Source organism: Phacochoerus africanus, chromosome 11, assembly GCF_016906955.1.
Source record: "Phacochoerus africanus isolate WHEZ1 chromosome 11, ROS_Pafr_v1, whole genome shotgun sequence".
NCBI lineage: Eukaryota > Metazoa > Chordata > Mammalia > Artiodactyla > Suidae > Phacochoerus > Phacochoerus africanus.
The window spans coordinates 115,516,209-115,541,455 of NC_062554.1; the positions used below are offsets into that span (position 1 = coordinate 115,516,209).

The 25,247-nt window shown below is 38.4% G+C and overlaps 1 protein-coding gene across 5 annotated transcripts in view; it reads right to left on the minus strand.

Annotated features, from left to right (window-relative positions):
• The window catches only part of RC3H1 (ring finger and CCCH-type domains 1), an 88,742-nt gene that overhangs the window by 33,198 nt on the left and 30,297 nt on the right, over window positions 1-25,247 (minus strand). For 3 of the 5 annotated variants that reach the window (XM_047754457.1, XM_047754456.1, XM_047754454.1), the window contains exons 2-8: window positions 24,320-24,719; window positions 15,972-16,092; window positions 15,035-15,274; window positions 14,428-14,603; window positions 11,469-11,669; window positions 6,003-6,135; window positions 1,073-1,191 (exon numbers count right to left, since the gene is read on the minus strand). In XM_047754457.1, coding sequence (XP_047610413.1) covers window positions 1,073-1,191; window positions 6,003-6,135; window positions 11,469-11,669; window positions 14,428-14,603; window positions 15,035-15,274; window positions 15,972-16,092; window positions 24,320-24,550 — 1,221 coding nt within the window. In that variant the 5' untranslated portion in view covers window positions 24,551-24,719. The remainder of the gene's footprint in view (window positions 1-1,072; window positions 1,192-6,002; window positions 6,136-11,468; window positions 11,670-14,427; window positions 14,604-15,034; window positions 15,275-15,971; window positions 16,093-24,319; window positions 24,720-25,247) is intronic. The other 2 variants (XM_047754455.1, XM_047754458.1) reach the window with 2 other exon arrangements.

Consider the following 25,247-nt stretch of genomic DNA (forward strand, 5'->3'; position numbering starts at 1 on the left):
TGACAACACCAGATCCTAAGCCACTATGCCACAAAAGAACTCTGAGTTTTCCAAATTTCTGAATCATAAAATAAAGCTCTGATCTGTGCTTAGATTGGGAAAATTGTGTCCATATTTTTCTGTGTAGCAGGACACTTTTAATATATAGTGAACTTAACATATTCTGAGGGCAAAATGAGATTATTGGAAGTAAAATTAAAAACCCTAGCCAGGAGTTCCTGTCGTGGTGCAGTGAAAACAAATCTGACTAGGAACCTTTAGGTTGTGGGTTTAATCCCTGGCCTCGCTCAGTGGGTGAAGGATCCCGTGTTGCCATGAGCTGTGGTCTACGTCACAGATGCAGCTCAGATCTGGCGTTGTTGTGGCTGTGGTGTAGGCCGGCAGCTGTAGCTCCGATTAGACCCCTAGCCTGGGAACCTCCATATGTCTCAGGTGCGGCCCCAAAAAGCAAAAAAACCCAAAAACAAACAAACAAACAAACAAAAAAACACAACCTCTAGCCATAACACAGCTATCTTACTTTACTGACATATATTTTACTTTGAAGTATTTGAGTAAAATTTTGCCCACTTGGTATAACAGACATTACAAGTGAAAAAATACTTAAATACTAATCAGAAAAGGCATTTACAAAATATGTAAACAGTATTGGAGAGATATAGCATTAGAGCTAAAAAGTGATATCTACTATCAAATTGAAATGCAGTAATAACAAAAGAGAATAATTTTACATAAGTGGAATACCTTGAGCACAGACTCAAATGCTGCTATGTCCAAACATTCCACCACAACATTAGACCAATGATGATCATTTAATTTCAGTGTTGTTAGATAAAATTCCTAGACTAATCCATACACTGGCTGTTTACTATCAAACTATATAAATCTTACAATTTTTGTTACATTCTTCATGATGTTTAATGGAACAGGGAGTTAAAAACTAAAACTAAAAATTAAAAAATAGGTTTTTAATTTTTAGTTTGATTTCTAGTTTTCACAGAGTCTCAAAATATTCATGTCGTCTTGTTGGTTTTGTTTGTATCTGTAAGGATGGTCACAGTGCCTTACTCACCTGCTGTTGATCTGCTCCTTTTTTGCTGTGATTCTGGATATAATCAACCAGGCCATGTACCACTGTACGCACAGCAACCAGCCCATTTTCTAGCTGTTCCCAAGTAGGAGGAGGAGCATCTACAAAACAAAGCAAAAAATTTTAAGTATTTTTATTCAATGTTCTGCCCAATATTAGTAAAGGAGTTAGTGTTAGCACTTCAGTGAAATCAGTAAATGTTTTGTATAGCTTTTCATGAGCTTATTCACCTAAACATCCTTTTAATTTATTTCATTTTTAAATTTTTGTCTTTTTAGGACTGTACCTGTGCATATGGAAGTTCCCAGGCCAGGGGTCAAATTGGAATTGTAGCTGCCAGCCTAAACCACAGCAACAGCAACACTGGATCCGAGCCATGTCTGCAACCTACAATCACAGCTCGTGGCAACACTGGATCCTTAACCCACTGAGCAAGGCCAGGGATCAAACCCGAATCCTCATGGATACCAGTTGGGTTTGTTACCACTGAGCCACAATGGGAACTCCCTAAACATCATTTTAAAGGAATAAATATATTCTTTTAAAGCTGGGGTTGCAAACTAAAATAACTACAGGAATAGTAAAGGTAACATAAAGAAATTAAGTAGGCCAGATAATAAATTGGGAACTGTTATCAGACCATCATTGTTGAAAATGACAACAGTGACAGAGACTGTTGAACCGAAGAGTATGTCTCACAGCTAAGGTTACGATTACTATTCAACTGTAGCTGATTGTTGTTATGTGAAGATGCAAGGCAGATACACCACTATTTTCCGGAAAAAATGAAATTTGAGATTTTCATGTAAAATTATCTAGTTTTAAGTGTTGAGAGTATCATGCAGACCAACACTTTATGGATCAAAAAAACATAACTACAGCTGCCTACAGCCATCAATCTGTAATGTCTACTTTGAAATTTTGTAAAATTTTTTTGTGTAAACAGGATAATAAAAAGTTTACTAGAAGAACTATTATATAAAGCAACTCTGTTATATACCCTCTTCATTTAGTAAGTACTGTGATCTTATAAAGGTAAAAATTAATTATAAGGCTAAATATGAAGTGTTTTCTAAAGGAAATATAAAATGAAATGAGAACACATAATGTAGAAATGAGTTGTTTTTGCAAGACTGAAAAATTTCTAGGTGATGGCATTTGAACTAGGCTTTAAAGGACACGTGGAATTTCAACAGAAAAATAAAGGATGGAGATATAAAGTAAACAGTCATCTTTGAAGTATTTTATGGAACATCTACTATTTCAGGTATTATTCTACTTGCTGGAAGCAGCAGCAATCAAACAAAAATCTCTATTATGTCCAAGCAGAAGAGCCAGACAATAAGTAAAATAATCAAAATACAGAATATTTAGATAATGATTAACTGAATAAATAGAGCAAAAAAAGGGAGTGGAACAGGTATGTGTAAAATTTTAGACAGGGTTGTGTCTTTGAGAAGGTTACCTCTGATAAAGACCTGAAAATAGGGGTAGAGTATGTCTTGTGGATATAATAGGATGAGAAGAAAAATATTCTAAGAATTGGAAGAGTAAGAGCAAAGGCCTCAATATAGGAGTATGCCTGGCATGTTTGTGGAGGTAAAATCTGGAATGAATTAGGTGGGGAAAAAAGTAAAAGAAATTGGGAGAGAGAGAAAGGAAGACCAGATCATGTGAGGCCTGGTAGGTCATAGAAAAGCCTGGCTTTTACTGAGCGTGGAAAGTACTAGAGAGTTTTTGAGCAGAGGGATAACAGGATCACTCTGGCTCTTGTGCTAAAACCAGACAGCAGGAGACTATTCCTTAATCCATGAAGAGAGAGGAGGGTGGTGGCAGTAAAGGTGATAAGTAGATGAATTCTGAATGGATTTTAAAGGTAGGGCCTATAGGATATGCTGATAGATCAGAAGTACCTTATGAGAAAAAGAAGAGTTATCTCCAACGTGTTAGGACTAAGAAACGGAAGGATGGAATTGCCACTACCGGGGATGGTAGATGGATGGGGGTTGTAATTCACTTTTGAAATTCTTTTTTTGGTGGTGGGGGGGGGCTGTGCCTGTAGTATGTAGAAGTTTCCAGGCTAGGAACTGAAAACCGATGCTGTAGCAGCAACCCAAGCCACTGAGACAAAACCAGATCCTTAACCTGCCGTACCACAAGAGAAGGCCTTGACATTCTTGTTAGATATTCAAGTATAACCATTGGATACTGAGTAGGCAGGTTGACATACCAAAGAATTCACCAAGAAGGTTTGGGCTGTACATACCATGTTATACAGATTCTAAAACATCATCAATCAAAACACCATTGTTTTATGTGCTACCAAAACAGAAAAGACTGCTAATTAACACATCATTAATTATACAAATGTATCCCAATTTCGGAAATGCTAAAATCTGAAAAAAGTAGGCTTCAGAAATGATGAAATATAGTAAATGTGTGAGTAATATAAATAATATTTAAAGCTATGAGACTAGATGAGGTTACCTAGGAGCTGAGTATAAATAGAAAAGAGAAGGGATATAAGGATTACATTCTGGAAGCCTCCAAGGGTTAGAGGTTATGGGGGGTCCGGGCAGGGGGGAGGTTAGAAGATATGAAAAAAAAAAAGAAAAAAAGAAAAATTTAGAGGTTATGGAGATGAGATGAAATCGGCAAAAGAGGCTAAGAAGGAGGGTCCAATAAAGTAAGAAGAAAACTAAGAGAGTGTGGTGGTGGTCTGGAAGCCAAGTGAAAAGAGTGGTACAAGAAATAGAGAGTAAACAAAGTTAAATGCTGCTAACAGGTCAAAGAGAACGAAGAATTTCCATTTGGAATTAGCATTTGTGACCTCGACAAAAACAATTCTAATTGAGTGGTAGAGATAAATGCCTGTTTGGAGTATTTAAGAAAGTGCTATAAAAAGGAGAGAACTGGAGTGGTAGATAGATGGTAAATGGTGTCAACACTGGGTTCTGAAGAGAGGGACAAAAGTATGTTTGTATGTTGACAGAGATACTCTAACAGAGAAGGCAAACTCCAGACATAAGAAACAGAGGATACTAGAGGGGTATATCTGACAAAATGACATTAGTACAAGAACAGAGAGGGTGGCCTTAGCTAGAAGTACAGACAAATGTAGTGAGTTTGTGACATGCTTTTCTGATTGCTCAGAATGATCAAAGCACAGAAGTGGAGGAGTTCCTGTCCATGGCTCAGTGGTAACGAACCTGACTAGTACCCATGAGGACATGGGTTGGATCCCTGGTGTCACTCAGTGGATTAAGGACCTGGTGTTGCCATGAGCTGTGGTGTAGGTTGCAGATACAGCTCAGATCCTGTGTGGCTGTGGCTGTGGCTGTGGCTGGCAGCTACAGCTCCTATTTGACCCCTAGCCTGGGAACTTCCATATGCCATGGGTGTGGCCCTAGAAAGTTAAAAAAAAAAAAAGAAAAAGCACAGAAGTGGAAAAAAGAAAATTACTGTGTTCTAGGAATAGATCTTAACTGGTTTGATTAAGCAATTTTGGTAGTAAAATGACTATCACGCTCAAGAGTTCCAAACCTTATTCTATACGCAATGGGGTGTCACTGAAAATTTACAAGTGTAGAAATAAGATCAGAGATGCGATTTACTTTGCAGCAGTAAGTATACTGCATTGGAAGAATTAAAAGGAGAGAAGAAAAGGAAAGGCATTTAGTCTCAGGAAAAGGAATGAGGTTCATACTGAGGCAGTATCAATAGGTACGGAATAGAGGGATATTGTGATAGTACAGATAAATCCCATTGTCTGAAATGCTATGTAAATGAAAGGAAAAGATAGGAAGACAAAAGACTCAGATTTTAAGCTTCCTTATACAATCAGAAAATGAGGTCATTTATAGAGAAAGGGAGGGAACACAGGAGGAGGAACAGGTAACAAGTGAAGATAAGTCTGCTTCACAACACAGAGAAGATGGAAAATCTCAGAAAATATTTGGAAAAGTAGGTCTGGAGTGATGAAAAGATAATAGTGATAGAGATATTTGGGAGTCTATTACCTATAAAGAACTAATACCTACCTGACGCTGAGAATGAATGACCATCACCAATAGAGAGGGCAGAGAAAAAAGAATTCTAAGAACACAACCAGCCTATTCCTTAGGGGGCAAGAGAAGAAAGAGTGGTCAAAATAAAAACAACATGCATTCAGACAGGTCAGAAGAGAATCATAAAGCTTCAGAAAGATAATATATCAGAAAAGTTTATATCAAGGATGCAGTCAACAACATTATCAAATGCTGAAGACAAATCGAGTAATTTTTAAGGACAGAAAAGATGACTTTGGAATTAGAAACTAGGAAATTTCTACTGAATGTTAAGAGTTTTAGTTGAGTAGTAGGACGAAACATAGGGAACAGCAATGGGATATAATCTAACATATCCCACATGTAAGTATCAGGTGAAAATAAGGGCTGGGTGACCTTCAGGTCAAGGAGAAGGAGTAGGAAATGTGACAAAGTATACATGGGAGAGAGGATATGTGATGGAACTAGATATAGTAGAAAAGGGAAAGGTGGAACCAAAAAAATGTAACTAAGTACATATGGTATAGAAAAAAATGAGAAAACCTGACTAAATAATTGGTAAAATACAGCACAATTGGTAAAATACAGCACAATTTTGTGATGGGAGGAGGAGGAAATATAAAGGACCCCAGAGAGAAACTATTTTCCTGCTGAAGTGTATGGCATAGTAAAAAGTATTAAATAAATACTAGTTGAAGTAATAAAGAGACAGACAAGATTGGGGCCAGAAACTTAAATCCTACAGAAAAGATTCGGATTTACTACTCTAGGAAATGCTAAAGGAATATAATAAGAGATAATTAAAAGAATCACTGAACAGCACTAAGGCACATAAAAAATAGTCCATTAACCTCCCCTGGATTTACCTGGACTAGGATCAATGTTTGCTAATAGCTCCAAATGAGGTCTTAGTCGATTCAAGTTTGCTGGATCTCCAGTCCGCTGGAGAGCAATTGTTAGTTCCTGGACACTTTGTGCAAAAGAGGCTGGGGTCTGCAACTTAAAAAAAGGTAAATATTAACTTCTCCAAAGACCATATAAGCTTTTAGAAATAAAGATTTACAATATAATTTTGTGATTTATTACATTTAACTTTTACCCTCCTACACATCCCATGCCTTGTCCAGTTTGGATTACTTGCTCCTGAACAAACCCTGCACTTCTCTGCATCTACAGGTTGGCGTGTTGACTGGTATACTTTATACTCTCTTTCCTCTGCCATCATATTCTTTAATTGTGAGATTTTCTCAACTCTTCAACTTGGAAGTACTCTTTACATTTCATGTTCTTACAGCACTAAGTTTGGCTTCCGGGGTCCTTCCAAATAATTGAATTTGGAAATACAGTCTAGAGATAATGCTATACAACAGCCAGAATAATGAAAGTGAACTCAAACTGAGTCCGAATTCAAGTTCCATCACTGACCAAGGATTATGACATCAGATATAGCCTATACAGACTTGATCTATAGTCCATCTGTTGTACAGACTAAATAATTTCAAAAGTTCATTCTAGCTAAAGGAAAAAAACCCTATATTAGTTTGGGATTCTTTGAAGATATCAGGCTGTGTATTTTCCTAAGGCTTAATGACACATGTACTTGCTGGCCATTACATACGACTTTTAAAGGAAAAAAAAAAAAAGGTGATAGTAAGCAAGGGTTCTTAGAAACATTAGGCCCTCTGTGTAGTTTATTAATATAGATGAGGGCCACTCTCACTTTTTGAAATGGACTGCATTCTGTCTATGGAAGGTGTATCTATCTAAATAAACTTGCTTTCACTTAAAATATATACCTGTATATTTATATGAAAATTTTTCCCACCCCACCCGAAGGCCATTCTAAAAGATAATTTTTTAAAAAGCATACATTTTATTTTTATTTATTTATTTTTGTTTTAGGGCTGCACCTGTGGCATATGGAAGTTCCCAGGCTAGGGGTCAAATCAGAGCTATAGCTGCCAGCCTACACCATAGCCACAGCAACGTGGGATCCAAGCCTTGTCAGTGACTTACGCCATACTCACGGCAACATAGGATTCCTGACTCACTGAGTGAGGCCAGGGATCGAATCTGCATCCTCCTGGATACTGGTCGGATTCATTTTCACTGCAGCACAACAGGAACTCCCCATCTTATTTTTAGTCTTTTTAGGCCGTACCCATGGCATATATAAGTTCCCAGGTTAGGGGCTGAATTGGAGCTGCAGCTTCCAGCCTACACCACAGCCACAGCAACGCAGGATCAGAGCCACATCTGTGACCTACATCGCAGCTCATGGCAATGCTGGATCCTTAACCCACTGAGCAAGGCCAGGGATTGAACCCATGTCCTCATGGATACTAGTTGGGTTTGTTACCACTGAGCCACGACAGGAATCCACCCCCCCTCAAAAGCACACATTTTAAAAATATGAAATAACACAACTAGTCATTAAAATGTTGATATGGAGTTCCCTGATGGCCTAGCCATAAAGGGTGTGGGGTTGTCACTGCTGTGTATTTACCATTGAGACTTAACAAATATATTTCCATTAAAATTTTTTAAAAGAAATTAAATGTTATTTAATAGCTGAAGAGAGTCTGTCTGTCCTGACATATAATTTTAATGGCGATGTACCAGTGTTCTGAGCAGATATATTTTTATATATTTTTCTTCAGGTACAGCTGATTTATAATGTGTTAATTTCTGCTGTACAGCAAAGTGATTCTTTTTTCAATATATTCTTTTCCATTATGGTTTATCATAGGACACTGAATATAGTTCTCTGTGCTACACAGCAGGACCTTGTTGTTTATCCCTTCTGTGTGTAATAGCTTACATGTGCTAACCCCTACTTCCCATGTCATCCCTCTCACAACACCCTCCTCCTCCTTGGCAACCACAAGTCTGTGCTCCTAGTCCATGAGTCTGTTTCTGTCTTATAGATAGATTCATTTGTGTCATGTTTTAAATTCCAGATATAAGTGATATATCATATACTATTTGCCTTTCTCTTTTTGCCTTACTTCACTTAGTATGATAATCTCTAGTTTCATCCATGTTCTGAGCAGATCCATCTTAACTTCTTTACCTTATTTTGTCCTTTGTAAATAATATAGCAATTAATACCTTTCAGTGCATAACCTTTTTGAAAGTTTGGATTATTCTCTTAAAATAAATTCCTGGAAAAACTAAGTCAAATTCCTGATCAAAAGACATGAATATTTTGAAGTTTTATACACTGACAAATTGTTTACCAAAAGATTTGTAATTCATTTTACAAACCATCAGCAATGAATCAAAATACATGTTTCTTTACAAATTTAACAGGCAATACTTGGCATATCACTGTTTTAAACATGTATTTAATTATTATTGGTGATTATCCCCCAAATTAGATATACTTCCTCTTTGTAAACTGTTAATTCATGTTTTTTTGTCTACTAATTTTTTTAATCACTTTTTTTTTGCAATACACTTTATTTTATTTTATTTTAATTTTTTTTTTGTCTTTTTGCCATTTCTTGGGCCACTCCCGCGGCATATGGAGGTTCCCAGGCTAGGGGTCGAATCGGAGCTGCAGCCGCCGGCCTACACCAGAGTCACAGCAACGCGGGATCCGAACCGCACCTGCAATCCACACCACAGCTCACGGCAACGCCGGATCCTTAACCCACTGAGCGAGGCCAGGGATCAAACCCGCAACCTCATGGTTCCTAGTCGGATTCGTTAACCACTGCGCCACGACGGGAACTCCTACTCTGCTTTTCTTATCACCTTAATAAACCCTCTATTTGCAGTGTCCAATACAGTAGCCATTAGCAACAAAAGCCTATTAAAAATTGTAAGTAAAATAAAAATTTTACTTCATCAGTCACATGTCAAATATTTAATAGCCAAATGTGGTTAGTGATTACCATATTGGACGATACTGTATACAGAACATTTTCATTATCACAGTAAGGTCTACTGCTCTATATAAGATGTCACGATGCAAAGTTCACTCAGCAAATTTGGTTATATGAAGGTTTAAGATATTAATTCAAATTACTTGGAGTTCCCTTCACGGAGCAGCGGAAATGAATTTGACTAGGAACCAAGAGGTTGCAGGTTCGATTCCTGGCCTCGCTCAGTGGGTTAAGGATCTGGTGTTGCCATGAGCTGTGGTGTAGGTCACAGACATGGCTTGGATCCTACACTGCTGTGGCTGTGGCGTAGGCTGGCAGGTGTAGCTCGGACTAGATCCCTAGACAGGGAACCTCCATAGGCTGCAGGTGCAGCCCTAAAAAGTAAAATAAATAAATAAATATTAAAAACCATTGCAATTTTCCCTTAAAATAAAAAAAACCCAAAACCAAATTACTGCTTATGATGTGAGAAAATTATTACAATATATTATAATCCGTCAATTGCCTAATTTCAGACCTAGGAGGTTTTTTTTCTTTTTCTGTTTTTTTGCCTTTTCTAGGGCCACACCTGAGGCATATGGAGGTTCCCAGGCTAGGGCTTGAATTGGAGACAAAAAAATAAATAAATAAATAAAATAAAAATGACAAAAAGAAAGGGGTGGGGTGGGGGTGAGGGGAAACCGAATATTCTGAAGAGAGGTTTAGTGCTTAGGAGTATGGATTCTAGAGTCAGAATCCAAGTTAAAATCCAGCTCTGTCACTTATTACCTATTTTATCCTAAAGAAATATACTTAACCTCCCTCTGTCTCGTTTTTTAAAAAGGCTGTTGAAGAGGACCAAATGAAATTGTTTTTTTTTTTTGGTCTTTTTGCCTTTTCTAGGGCCGCTTCCGCGGCATATGGAGGTTCCTAGGCTAGGGGTCCAATCGGAGCTGTAGCCACCAGCCTACGCCAGAGCCACAGCAATGTGGGATTCAAGCCGCATCTGCGACATACACCACAGCTCAGGCAACTGCCGGATCCTTAACCCACTGAGCAAGGCCAGGGATTGAACCCGCAACCTCATGGTTTCTAGTCAGATTCATTAACCATTGAGCCATGACAGGAACTGCCCAAATGAATTATTTAAAACCACCACAAACACAGTAAGCTCTCAGTAAGTGTTAAATATTATTTCACTTAGGCTACTCTTACATATTGACATTATTTCTCTAAATTAAACGTAGGGTAGACTAATATATAATCACCTCTATAGTTATAATTACTTCAGATAAAATAGTAAAAATCAAGGAAAAGAGTAAAAATTTAAAAAGTTATTGAACATAATATATTTCTACATGGCACTTTAAGGCTTCTATATAGCACTTTCATATATTTCATATTGAATTACAACAAAACGAGTTTAAGTATTACTCTAGTTGTGTTTGTTTTTTGGGCTGTGCCTGCAGCATGCAGAAGTTCCCAGGCCAGGGGATCAAACCCTGATCATAGCAGCAACCCAAGTTACTGCAGTGACAATGCCAGATCCTTACCCTCTGAGCCACATGGGAACTCCAGTATTACTCTAGTTTTTAGAGAATTAAATATAGCTCTAAGAGTCAGAAATAGTGGACACTGACCTAAAATTGGTGTGTACTCAAATGATCTTTTCATCATAACAAAAAACAAAGTAGAAATAACTTTACTGAAAATTTGATCAAACTTAGAATGGTTGGTAACTTATTATGTGAAATCATTCTGGCTAAGAAGAGAAGAAACCTCAATGCAGACATCTTTCAGGCCATTAAATGGCTGCTCCAAGAAAACAAAAAAGGCATTTTGAAAACGGGTTTAACTAACACTAATCAAAACTCAGAAAACAATAAAAGAAAGGAGAGAGGCAATAATAAAACACATATGGGAGACACAAAGGAATCTGACAGAGCACTGGATAAAAGACTGAAACATAATCAAAATCAAATCTTACATGAATATTGTCAAAGATACCTCAATAAAAAACCATTTGAAAGAGTTCCTGTTGTGGCTCAGTGGTAATGAACCTGACTAGCATCCATGAGGACACAGATACTATAGGATCCAGCATTGCCATGAGCTGTGGTGTAGATCACAGATGTGGCTCAGATCTGGCATTGCTGTGGCTGTGGTGTAGGCTGGCAGCTGTGGCTACGATTTGACCCCTAGCCTGGAAACTTCCATATGCCGTGGGTGTGGCCCTAAAAAGAAAAACCAAACCAAACCAAAAAAAAAAAAAAAACCACTTTATATGACCAAACTAGTGTTAAGGTGTGACCTTATGACACCCAGCTACAGTGAATACAATTTATAAGGACCTGACATACAATATTTTCTTTAATATGCATTTGATATACAAATGAATTACCAAATCACGAATAATAAAAACTCCGAGATTAGTTCAAGAAGGAAGAACAAACCAGAGTCTACCTTGTCAATAATAGACTGCATATGAGATTTGTGAGACTGGTCTCCATAAAGCAAAGAGGACCACTGGTCAGGTGCAATTCGTAAGCCTGCTTCCATAGCAATCTGCACTATCTGGGAGTCATGTTCTCGACGCAGAGCTTCATAGGTTCTAAATTCTTCTTTCAGCTGCATCAAAGAAGAGTCTTCATCACGTTTGGTGACCTAATAAGACACATGTAATCCCACACAGTCAGATAAGAAACAAACAGGGTTTATACTTTATATGACAACATATAGATATGAAAATCCTTTGGAAAAAGGAAATATGTAATAATTCTGAAAAACAATGTTTCTTCTTCCTATCTGTGATTTATTACTTTGCCTGGTATTGAGCTAGCTGGTACCATAATTGAAAGAGCTTCAGATGATGGTATAATTCTAAAGATGACTAATTTGTGCTTAGTTTAATTATCCATGGAGTTTGTAAGTTAGGACACCAGTAAGAAAGGGCAAATTATAGAGTTCCCATTGTGGCTCAGTGGTAATGAACCCAACTAATATCCACGAAGATGTGGGTTTGATGCCTGGCCTTGCTCAGTGGGTTAAAGATCCAGCGTTGCCGTAAAGCCATGGTGTATGTTGCAGATGAGGTCAGATCTGGTGTCGCTATGACTGTGGTGTAGGCTGGAAGCTACAGCTCCGACTCCAATTCGACCCCTAGCCTGAGAACTTACATATGCTGCAAGTGTGGCCAAAAAAAAAAAGGGCACATTCTAAGATGCTGGACTGTAATAATTTAATAATAATTATTTTTGGTAATAAAAATAATTGACACTTACTGAGCATGTAGTATGTGCCAGTTAGTGTGTTAGGTTACTTTATTAAGTTATAATGACACATTAACTCATCTAATTCTTTCTGTTTTGTTTTGTTGTTGTTTTTTGTTTGACTTTTTAGGGCTGCACCTGCAGCATATGGAGGTTCCCAGGCTAGGGGTCAAATCAGAGTTGCAGCTGCTAGCATATGCTACAGCCACAGCAATGCCAGATCTGAGCCATGTCTTCAACCTACACCACAGCTCATGGCAATGCCGGATCCTTAACCCACTAAGCAAAGCCAGGGATTGAACCTCTATCCTCCTAGATACTACTTAGTGTCATTCCTGCTGAGCCACAACGGGAACTCCAACTCATTTAATTATTTAAACTTGGTGAGGTAGGTACTATTGGTATCACACATTTTGAGTCAAGCTGGATTTAGGCCAAAGGCTTATTCAATCAAAGTAAAATGATCCATTCTAGTGCAAGATCACCTATATCCTAAAATATTTTACAACATACTTTACCTTGCCCATCTTTTATGCCCACAAAGACTCAAATTCCTCTGGCAGAAAATTTCCATTTTTTTTCCTTTTTATCAAAGAAACTACAGACTATTTTACTCAGGACTTCTGGGTCACAATGACATTATTTTTAAATGTATTCTATTATTATTACAAAAAAGTCTAACTTAAATTTTGTTAGGAAAAGTCCATAGAGAGACCAAATTTTTTTTAAAAAAATCAAGAACTATAGTCACAAAAGCTAAACGTATTTTACCCCATTCAAAGATAAGTTAAAAGACCAAAAGTATGTGTACGTATATGAAAACACCCTCTCAATACAGGTTAAACCTCATCAAAATGTAGAATAAGCGTTCTATATGATGCAGTGGTCCCCTGGACTTGGCTCTCAAAACTCTTAACGTAAACACATTCAAAGATTTCCAAGAGATGCAATGTCTTAAGAATGACCAGAATTATCCTGCAGCTTGAAAAGATTTTTCAATGGCAACAAAAAAGATGCTAAAAAGACACAGCTAGAACACAACTATATAGACATAAACACCTGGTAAAGAATGGAAAATGCTGTCTGAGTTCCATAAAGAAGATAAAATGGGCATTGGTAGACTCTGCCACAGTGAAGTTTAGGGTATGGACCTATTGCGATGAGAGAAGATGAGTTTTTTCATTATTGAGAATGTAGTACAAACTACCACCAAGAGAAGAAAGTAAGTTGACAATGAAATATAGGGAAATAACAATGACCCAATTGAAAAATAACTGGATTTTTACATATAGCAACCTTTTAAAAATTACTACTAAAATTACTTTTAATTAGGATTAAGAGAGTTTCACTTTGGGTGTTCTGGGGTATTTGAGCCCTTTATTTTTCAGAGGGATCAAACCCGCATCCTTGTGGTTCCTAGTCAGATTCGTTTCCACTGCAGCATGACAGGAATTCCCTACCCTGGCGTAGGCCGGAAGCTGTAGCTCCGACTGGACTGGACCCCTAGCCTGGGAACCACCATATGCTGTGGGTACGGCCCTAAAAAGCAAAAAAGCAAAAAACAAAAAACAAAAACAAAAAAACAATTTTTTTGAGACATGCCTCCTTGGCCCACTAAGTACTCGTTTTGTGTGTTGTGTCAAAAGCCAAGAAGCCTTGAAAACAGAATGAATAATAAATGGTACATGCTGGGCACCAATGTTTGAAGTAGTGCTGATTCACTGTGGGATACAAAGAACTATGTCCAGCATTACTGTATATACTGAAACTGAAGTGGCCTATAGAGCTCCAGTACAGTGTATGTGGAGTTACATAAGGAGCAAACAGCCAAATAAAATGTATTCTTGCTTCAATGACTCTCTCTCTCTTTAGACCAATTCTGTTAGTAGTTTTGGTGGAAAACTGACATAGCTTATTATATTAGTCTCTTCAAATACAGAAAACTATAAGCCTTGATTTATGGTGTTCAATGTCTAACATAAAATTCAATACAACAAGACTTAACTTTAATAGTCACCATTTACATTCTTTAAAAGAAAAATTGCTAAAATTTTATGAAAAGATACAGGCAGCTTTATTAAACTCAAAGTTTTATTACTTTAGTGTGGAAAAAAAAGTTTCCTTTCAAGCTGAAATTTAACACTGGTTCATACCTTGAAGCAGGAGGCTCTATAAAGAAGTTGGACAACATGACCAATGCTAGTTTTAGATGCTTGAGGAAATCGTGGCTCCAATCTTTGCACCACAAAGAGAACTAATACTTTTCTTGACAAAGCAGAACCATCTTCTAAGGCGAGGAGAACCAGCTTTAGAGCTTCCTCCTGCATTGCTAGAAAAGTTGAGCAAAACCAAAACTTATCATGTACAGGAGATAAGATAAATCCATTTCTTAGAGGGCAATATTTAATCATTTCTGCAGGTACCACTTAATTAATGGGCAACACAACAAGAGATATTCAGTTATACTTTTGAACCATTTTAGGGCACTTTTATATTATATGCCGTGTACTATATTTAAGAAAGTAGATAAAAGATTAATACAGTTAAAGAAAACTTGTATCAAAATATATAAACTTATGGCATTAAGAAAAAAGTTTTAAGCATTCTGAAAAACTGACATGGAATTACCCATGGCATGATTGTGGGATACTACTTGATAACAGAATATTGCCGAGAACTAGCCTTTGCACATTACCTATAGATTCTAAACTGTACTTTTAGAATTGCTAGTATAGTAAAAATTAAACTTTAATTTTATACCTGGTCCAAGGAACTGGCAGCCCCTAGCCCTGACTGCTGCCCAAAGATTGGAAGAGAGTTGCTGAGGATTCTGGTGCTGGAGAATGAGTTCTGTAACTGTTCGTTCACCTAAAGATCGAGCTGCCCTCATGGCACGAATCCTGCCTTCTTCTTCCACAAGTTGGCAGTGGACCAGAGTCACCAGCTTCCTCTGCATTGGGCGACTGAGAACACTCTGAGTAGTGCTATTCAGACCCACTCCTTTAAAAGAGAATAAAAAATGATTTCTAGATTTACGGTGCAATTTTAGAGTCCAGGAAAACCTCCTCTGATGGGCTGATTGATCTAAGGGTATATGGGATAGTTCTGGGTTCTATCGGACTATTTAAAATAAACAATAAAAATTATACAAGTGAAGCCTATACAAAAGGTGTTACACTTGTTAGATATTAAATATACTATTATTCATTTTAATCATGAAAGAATAAAGAAAAAAAGGCCAGTCAATATTCAATATTAATATTTAGTTTAAGACCCAAATATTGAAGGTCCTAACAGGTCTGGAATACTTCATAGTAATCTCACTTTAATGAAAAAAACAAGACATAAGGCAAGGCAGTAATGGCAACTTTCAATTGTATTATATCCCCAACAGCAAACCACATAAAACTGGATAGAAAACAAACAATTCAGATTTGTTAAATGATAGACAGCCCATCTGAAATCACTAGTACATGTATACTTACTCATGCAACTCATTCAGAAAATGTTCCCAACATCACATAAGCTTTAAACTCACTACTTTGTCTGACGTAGTTTGTAATGATATTATTTACTATCAGTGGGTTTGGTTTACAATAAATAAATGAATTTCGTTAACATTCACCCACAATTTTTATGGTAACAAAAGCATCTGTAATGAACATGTGCTTAGCATAGATAATATAACCTGATTTACCTCTAGCACTGCTGAGTGGTTTCAGGTACAGTGCTAATTCTTCAACACATTTCTTGGCTTCCTCATAATGCTTTGTATCTTCAACTCCACTACACAAAGTAATGGGCTGCTGCTCAGGGACCTAGAGGTCAAAAAAAAAAGGTGTGTCTGAGTGCTAGTTAATTAAAACCAAATGTTTTATCAAGTATATTTATGCACTCCTACTCTAACAGGGGTAATATCAAAACTCCCATTAAATCTACTGAAGTTTTTCAAAAGATTGTCTCTATACATATAAATTATTGCATTTTAAAATTTGTTTTGTTCTATGACAGCTTTATAATGACATAATTTGCATACCATATAATTGACCCACTTAAAGTATATAATTCAGTGACTTTAAGCATATTCACAGTTATGCAACCAACACAATTTTATATACCTTCATCTTTCTTTATTTATAGCCTTTAAAGTTTATTTTGTCTGATATGAATACAGCAACCCTTTGCTTTATCATTTCCATTTACATGAAATATCTTTTTCCAACTCCTCATTTTCTTTTTTTTTTTTTTGTATTTTTGCCTTTTCCAGGGCCGCATGTGTGGCATATGGAGGTTCCCGGGCGAGGGGTCTAATTGAGCTGTAGACACTGGCCTACGCCAGAGCCCCAGCAACGCAGGATCCGAGCCGCGACCTACACCACAACTCACGGCAACGCCAGATCCTTAACCCACTGAGCAAGGCCAGAGATTGAACCCACAACTTCATGGTTCCTAGTCAGATTCGTTAACCACTGAGCCACGACGGGAACTCCCAACTCCTCATTTTCAATCTATGTGTTTTTTGCCCTAAAATGAGTCTCTAGTAGGCAGCGTATTGTAGGCCCTTGTTTTTTTTTTTTTTCAATTCAATCTGCCACTCCATCCTTTGTTTGGAGCATTGAGTCCACTGACATTTAAGGTAATTACTGATAGATGCACTTATTGCCATTTTAAACTTTGTTTTCCCACTGATTTTTTTTTTCTCTTTTTAGGGCCACACTCAGCATACGAAGGTTCCCAGGTGATGGGTCAAACTGGAGCTACAGCTGCCGGCCTAAGCAACAGCTCAGAGCAACTGCAGATCCCTAACCCACTGAGTGAGGCCAGGGATCGAACCTGCAACCCCATGGTTCCTAGTCAGATTCATTTCTGCTGTGCTGCGACAGGAACTCCTTCCTATTGATTTTATATCTCTTCTTTGTCCCTTGTTTTCCTTTTGTGATTTGATGATTTTCTAATGTATTATGCTTATGCTTTTTTCTTTTTGGTTTAGGGAATCTATTGTATGTTTTTGATTTATGGTTACCCTGTTTTTCAAATATGTTAACGCTTTTCTATATCTACTTGCCTTAGACTGATAGTCATATTGGCTTAAAATACTCTAGAAAAAATAAATCTACATTTTTCTGGAGTTTCTGTTGTGGCTCAACAGGTTAAGAAACCAACACAGTGTCTGTGAGGATGATCCCTGACCTCACTCAGTGAGTTAAGGATCCAGCATTGCTGCAAGCTGTGGTATAGGTTGCAGTTGTGCCTTGGAAATGGCGTTGCACTGGCTGTGCTTTAGGCTGGCAGCTACAGCTCCGATTCGACCCCCACTCATATGTGATAGGTGTGGCTGTAAAAAAAAAAGAAAGAAAGAAAAAAAAAAATCGAGAGTTCCCATCATGGTTCAGCAGTGATGAACCCAACTAGTATCCACGAGGATGCAGATTTGATCCCTGGCCTCACTCAGTGGGCTAAGGATCTGGTGTTGCCGTGAGCTGTGGTGAGGGTCGAAGACAGGCTTGGATCCCACGTTGCTGTGGCTGTGGTGTAGGCCGGCAGCTGCAGTTCTGATTCAACCCCTAGCCTGGGACCTTCCGTATGCCGTGAGTGTAGCCCTAAAAAGACCCTCTCCCCCCCAAAAACCCACTACATTTTCTTACTCTCCTCCCCCACATTTTATGATTTTGATGTCCTCTTTTATATCTTCATATTCATCCTTTTGCTGTTCATACTGTGGTTATCATCGCTTTCACAGAAAAATTTCTGATACTTTTAAAAATTTGTGTACTGGGAGTTCCCATTGTGGCTCAGGGGTTAGCGAACCCAACTATCCATGAGGACTGGAGTTCAATGCCTGGCCTCGCTCAATGGGCCAAGGATCCTGCGCTGCTATGGCTGTGGCGTAAGCTGGCAGCTACAGCTCTTATTCGACCCCTGGCCTGAGAACCTCCATATGTAGCAGGTGCGGCCATTAAAAAAAAAAAAAAAAAAAAAGCCAAAAAAAATTTGTGTACTGGCCTAAGTAATTTACTTTGCAATTGCAATTTACTCTTACAGAGTCTTAGCCTGCAGCATGTGGAAGTTCCTGGGCCAGGGACTGAACCCACCCCACAGTAGCAACCTGAGCCACTGCATTGACAATGCTGGGTCCTTAACCCAATGCACCACATGAGAACTCCTTTCCTATAGATTCTTCTTCTCTATTTAGAGATCTTTCAATGTTTCCTTCAGGATAGGTTTAGTATTGCTATATTCTTTCAGTTTTTGCTTGTCTGAGAGATTCTCTCCTCCTCCTCTAAATGATAATCTTTCTGGATAAGAGTATCCTAGGCTGATAGCTTTATGGGGGTTTCCTTGGAATTAACGCTTTTTCTTGTGCTGCCTTTAGAATCCTCTCTTTACCTTTTGCCATTTTCATTACAATATGTTTTGGTGTAGGTCCATTTGGGTTTATCTTGTTTGGGACCCTCTGTGCTTCCTGTACCTAGGTATTCATTTCCTTCTTTAGGTTTGGGAAGTTTTCAGCCATAATTTTTTCAAACACATTTTCAATTCCCTTTCCTCTTTATTTTTCCTTCTGGGATCACTACTATGCGTAGGTTGTCAAGCTTTATATTATCCCGCAGGTCTGTTATACTGCTTTCATTTTTGTCTGCTACTCTGATTGGGTGATTTCCATTATTCTATCTTCCAGATGATTTATTCATTCTTCTGCATTATTCATTCTGTTATTGACTGCTTTTAGCTCAACTTCTGTCTTGGTGAATGAATTTTCTAATTCTTCTAGGCTCTTCCTTATAATTTCTAGTTCCTTTTTACATTTCTATCAACAGTCCTTATTAATTCCTTCAGCATTTTCATTATCTACTTTTTGAACTTGGTGTCTATTAGACTATGGCCTGTCTTACAGTTTTTTCTTTCAGGGGAAGTCTCTTGATCTTTTAAATGGGAGTGGTTCCCCTGCTTCTTTATTTTACTTATATTTCTCTTACTCCATGAGTTTCAGAGCAACAATTATCTACTGTGGTCTTGGAGGGGTATTTTTATGTGGCAGCATCCCTGTGTAGCATGTATTGTTTAATATTTTTTGGTGCAAGGGCTATTTTTAGTGTGAATGCCTGCTGCTTCTTTCCTCCATGTATGCTGGCCATCATCCTCTTGATAGGAGGTATGACTGGTATTGTGGTGACCAGAACCTGCACTGGATATTGAGCAGAGCCTTCTCTTTGCTCTGTGGTTGTCACTGTCCTATCAGGGGTCAGGTCTGCTCCCTAGCGGTTGGAGTAGAAGCCCCCAGATCCATTTCTGAGTTGTGGTGCAAGGCAGATGGGATGGAAGTGCTCCCGCTCCCATTAGGAGGGGAGCCACTGAGTGTTCCTCCACCAGAGCTGTTCACTGGTTAGCATGCTCTGTTGTGTCACCTGTCACCCATTTTGCTGGCTCACAAAGTACAGTGCTGTTGGCACTGGTCTTGGCCCATCTGAGCAATGGAGGCAGCTCAGATCCTGGCCTGGCCCAGCCTAGCCTTTATGTATATGCACTCACAAAACCCACAGATGCTAAGGCCAGACCTGTCCCAGCTGCAGGAGTACCTGTTGTCTGCTTGGATGTCCTGCAGGCACTAAATTTACAAAGCTGACAGCAGTGGTGTAAATCTATGGCTCATGCAGCTGCAGCGAGAGATTTCAGCCCTGCTTTCTAACTTGTGTGGCCCTCGGGGCTCAGCTGTGGTTCCAACCCTGTCTGCAAGTGGACAATCTGCTGGTGTCTATCCCCAGAGCCCACTGGTGGCTGGGTGGGGCATGGCAACCATCACAATTTTAGAACATTTTCATTGCCTTCCCAAAAGAACCCCATAGTCATCCATGCCAATTTCCTCCCAAACCCCTCTAGCCATAGAAGAAAACTCATCTCTTTTCTGTCCCTATGGATTTGTCTATTTTAGACATTTCACCTAACAAAATCATATAACTTTCAAAGTAGCTGTACTATTTTGCATTCCCACTAGCAATAAATGAGTCTTCATTGCTTTGCATCCTTATATGCATTTGGTGTGTCAAAACTTGGATGTTAGCTATTCTAATTGGTGTATAGTGGTATTTTGTTATTTTCACAATTTTTAAAGGTTATATTCTATTTAGAACTATTATAAAATGTTGGCTATATGATATAACTTATCCTTGTAGCTTACTATTTTATACACAGTAGTTTGTACCTCTGATTGTTATTTTATTTTATTTTTTTTGTCTTTTTAGCTATTTCTTGGGCCACTCCCATGGCATATGGAGGTTCCCAGGCTAGGGGTCCAATCAGAGCTAGAGCCACCGGCCTACGCCAGAGCCACAGCAACGCGGGATCCGAGCTGCGTCTGCAATCCACACCACAGCTCATGGCAACGCCGGATCCTTAACCCACTAAGCAAGGGCAGGGACCGAACCCGCCACCTCATGGTTCCTAGTCGGATTCGTTAACCACTGCGCCACGACGGGAACTCCCTGATTGTTATTTTAAATTGTAATTCCTTAATGACAAAGGATGCTGAGCAAGGTTTATTAGCTCATTTGCCATCTGTATATCTTTGGTGAAGTGTTCAGATCTTTGCCATTTTAACACTACGTTCTTTTTATAATTGAGTTGTAAGAGTTCTTCATATATTCTAGACATAAGTTTCTTATGAGATATATGATTTACAACTATTTTCCCCCATTCTGTGAGTTGTTCACTTACTCTTTTGACAATGTCTTTTGAAGCACTAAAGCGCCTACCCTACTCCAAGGTCACAAAGAGTTATGCTTATGTTTTCTTTTAAAAATCTTGTAGTTTTAGCTCTTACATTTAGCCTTTGATCTATTTGGAGCTAATTTTTGTTCATCGTATGAGGTAGAGGTCTGAATTCATTCTTTTGCATTTAGATATCCAGTTTTCCTAGCATATTATTTGGAAAGACTGTCCTTTCCCCATTGAAGGGTCTTGGCAACCTTGTAAAAAGTCATTTGACCAGAAATGTGGGTTTATTTCTGGACTCGCTATTCTTTTTTTTTTTTTAAATAGGGCCACACCATGGCATATGGAAGTTCCCAGGCTAGCAGTTGAATTGGAGCTGTAGCTGCCAGCCTGTACCACAGCCACAGCAACTTGGGATCCAAGCCACATGTGTCCTACATCACAGCTCATGGCAATGCCAGATCCCCGATCCACTGACCCACTGAGTGAGGCCAAGGATTGAACCTGCATCCTCATGGATACTAGCCAGATTTGTTTCCACTGTGCCAAAACAGGAACTCCCTGGGGACTCTCTATTCTATTCCATAGTTCTAAATGCCAGTCTTTTTTACAGTACCACATTGTCTTGATCACTGCAGTTTTGTAGTGTAATTCCTCTTTGTTCTTTTTCAAGACTGTTTTGGCTATTTGGGGTCCTTTGTGAGTCCATATAAATTTTACCAAAAGAGGGTTTTTCTATTTCCACAAAAAAAAAAAAAATCGTTGGGATTTTGAGAAAGCTTGCATTGAATCTGTTGATTGCTTTGGGTTAGTACTGTCATCCTAATAATATTAAGTTTGCCAATCCATGAATTCGTCATGTCTTTCCATTTATTTTTGTCTTCAATTTCTTTCAATACTTTGTAGTTCTCAAGGTACAAGTCTTTCACTTCCTTTGCTAAGTTTATTCTTATGCATTTTATTCTTTTTGATGCTACTGTATGTGGAACTATTTCTTCTTTTTCTTTCAGGGCCATACCTGTGGCATATGGAAATTCTCAGGCTAGGGGTTGAAATGGCACTGCAGCTGCCAGCCTACACCACAACTAGAGCAATGTGGGATCTGAGCTGCACCTGCAACCTACACCACAGCTTGTGGCACGCCAGAACCTTAACCCACTGAGTGAGACCAGGGATCAAACCTGTATCTTCACCGATAGCAGGTAGAGTTCTTAACCCAATGAGTAACCCAATGAGCCATAATGGGAAGGCCTGGAGTTATTTTCTTAATTTCCTTTTGGATTGTTCACTGTTAGTGTAAAGGAATGAAACTGATTTTCACATTTTAATTTTGTATCTAGCAAACTTTACTTAATTCATCAATTAGTTCGAATAGTTTTTAAGTAGAAATCTTAAGTGTTAAAATAAGGGCTATTATGTATTAAAATGTCCTAGCCTCAAATTTCATAAACATTAGTTGTTTCAGTTACGATATGACAAGGTCTGACTCATTTTGTAGAGAAAGATTATTTCATCTTTGGACAACTTCATGAAAAAAAGTACGTCTTGGTTATTTGTTATAATATTGTATTTCTAAAATTGTTATCCCAAAGAAGTCTATTTTAAAAATATTTCCAAAATCTCATGTTGGAATTTTCAAAACAAAAAGTGATTATGAAATGAAAAATTAAAAATAGGAATAAAAAAGAACCAACTGCACTTTCCCTTTGATAAATATTTTGTAGTGTTACTGGCAACATCATCAGGAAACGTTTGTAAATAAACTTTTCCTCAGCAAAAAAAAAACCAAAACAAAACAAAAAAACAAACAAATAAACCCTGGGAGTTCCCACCGTGGTGCAGTGGAAATGAATCGACTTGGAACCATGAGGTTGCAGATTCGATCCCTGGCCTCATTCAGTGGTTAAGGATCCGGCGTTGGCCATGAGCTGTGGTGTAGGTCATAGACATGGCTAGGATCCTGCACTACTGTGGCTGTGGTGTAGGCTGGCAGCTACAGCTCTGATTCAACCTACAGCCTGGGAAACTCCATATGCTGCGAGTTTGGCAGTAAAAAGCAAACAAAACAAAATAAAACCCCGAAAACCAAAAACCAACCAACCAAACAAAAAACTTCTCCTGGGAGTTTCTCAGTGGGTTAAGGATCCAGAGCTGTCACTGTTGTGGCTTTGGTTACAGCTATGGCATGGATTTGATCCCTGGCCCAGGAAATTCTGCATGCTGCAGGTACAGCCAAAGTAAGTAAGTAAGTAAAGTAAATAAGTAAACTTTCCTTTTGAAAAAGCTGTTGTAGAACTGCTGTCTTTATCTCCTACACACATACATATAACAACTTTCCCTGCTTTTATCAAGTTATGGGAAGACTGATCTGGCAAATAATAGTGGTATTAATATTAATGTAAGTATTAATATTCAAAGTTCCAATAAATTTATTCAAAAAATGATTTATGGTAAAAACACTATACCTCAGACTCACACCAAGCAAATTCATTTAGTGAGGGGTGATTTAAGTGAATCATATTTAGCTCTCAAAAGCTTGCCCTCCTTGGCTTTTGTGAATCCTTTTGAAGATACTAGTGATTTCTAATTTGGTAACGGTGACACAAAACTTTGAGAAGACTACCTTCAGAATTATCAGAGTAATTTTGACATTTAGGTAACTAGGCATATTTGCTCATACGCTAGATCAATAATTCCCAAAGTTTGTATTCTATAGTTTTTGGCACTTTCATCTTTATTTCTTTTCTTTTTTCTCCTTTTTTGGCCACCCTAAGGCACATGAAATTCCCAGGCCAGGGATCATATCTGAGCCGTAGTTGTGACCTAAGCCACAGCTTGGGCAACACTGGATCCTTGACCTACTGTGCTGGGCCAGTGAGCAAACCAGTGTCCCAGCACTCCCAAGACGCCTCTGATCCCGTTGTGCCATAGTGGGAACACCTCTTCATCTTTTATTTCAGTTAGTGTCTACTAAGAAAAACTGTCTGAAGCAGCTTTACTTTTCCTAATAAGTAAAATGTTATGGTTTTGTGAACAGTATTTTCCTCAATATTAGGAAGTTCTTGTGAATTACCTCTTAGGTTTCCTTAAGGATCTGAATAGCAAAGGCTATTGAGAAAGTCTGACCGCCACATTGAATGAACGTTACAAAAATTCAGAAACACTGCACTACCACAACACATCTCCTAACATACTGAAATAAAGGATCTGTATAGTACTAAGCAGAATTTTATCTATCTAAGTAGAAGGCAATTTTACCCAATTTTAATTCAACAAGTTTCTTTCAGGAAGGCAAAATACACACAGAAATTTAAAAGTATAAGGTACCCAACTTACCTGAGCACCCACTAGCTGTAGCAATGCCGAGTTGACTGGGAGGAGTTCAATGTCTGTATTAATAGTGGTCTGGTCAAATGGACAAGCCTTGCGGTGGAGTTTATTCAGGCACATCTTGCAGACAGTATGGCCACAACCCAAACTGATGGGCTTTCGAATTGTTTCATCAAAAGTCTGAGTGCAAATTGGGCAGGAGAGGAAATCCGTCCATTGTGGAGCTTGTACAGGCATTGCTTCTGGAGTTACAATTCACTAACACACACACACACACACACACACACACACACACACAAAATCTAAAGCAAAGATTCCACTGGAATCAAAATCTTTGAAAAAAAGTTTATCTTTTTTTTTTAAATATCTTCTGTAAATACAGTCAGCACATAGTGTGAAATATAACCTGGAAAACAAAGAAAAAAAAAATTAGAGTGTATTCCTTTTCAATTCAACTGTGCATTCTTGCTCAATTACTTGTGGCTTTTTATACCACATGTATATCACAATAGTCCATTTTCTTACACTTTTACAAAATGAGAGCCATAATAAAACATCTAGTCTTATCCCCTCATTTTGGAGATGGGGAGTAGACACTAGAAAATAACTTGCTGAAGCTGACAAGTTAGTATAAAGTTAGACCCAAGATTTAAGTCTCTAGTTTATCTAACTCTATGGTTGTTTCATATTTATTTTTTATTTTATTTTATTTTGTCTTTTTGCCTTTTCTAGGGCCGCTCCCATGGCACATGGAGGTGCCCAGGCTAGGGGTCGAATTGGAGCTGTAGCCGCCGGCCTACGCCACAGCCACAGCAACACAGGATCCGAGCCAAGTCTGCAACCTACACCACAGCTCATGGCAACACTGGAGCCTTAACCCACCAAGCAAGGCCAGGGATCGAACCCGCGACCTCATGGTTCCTAGTCAGATTCG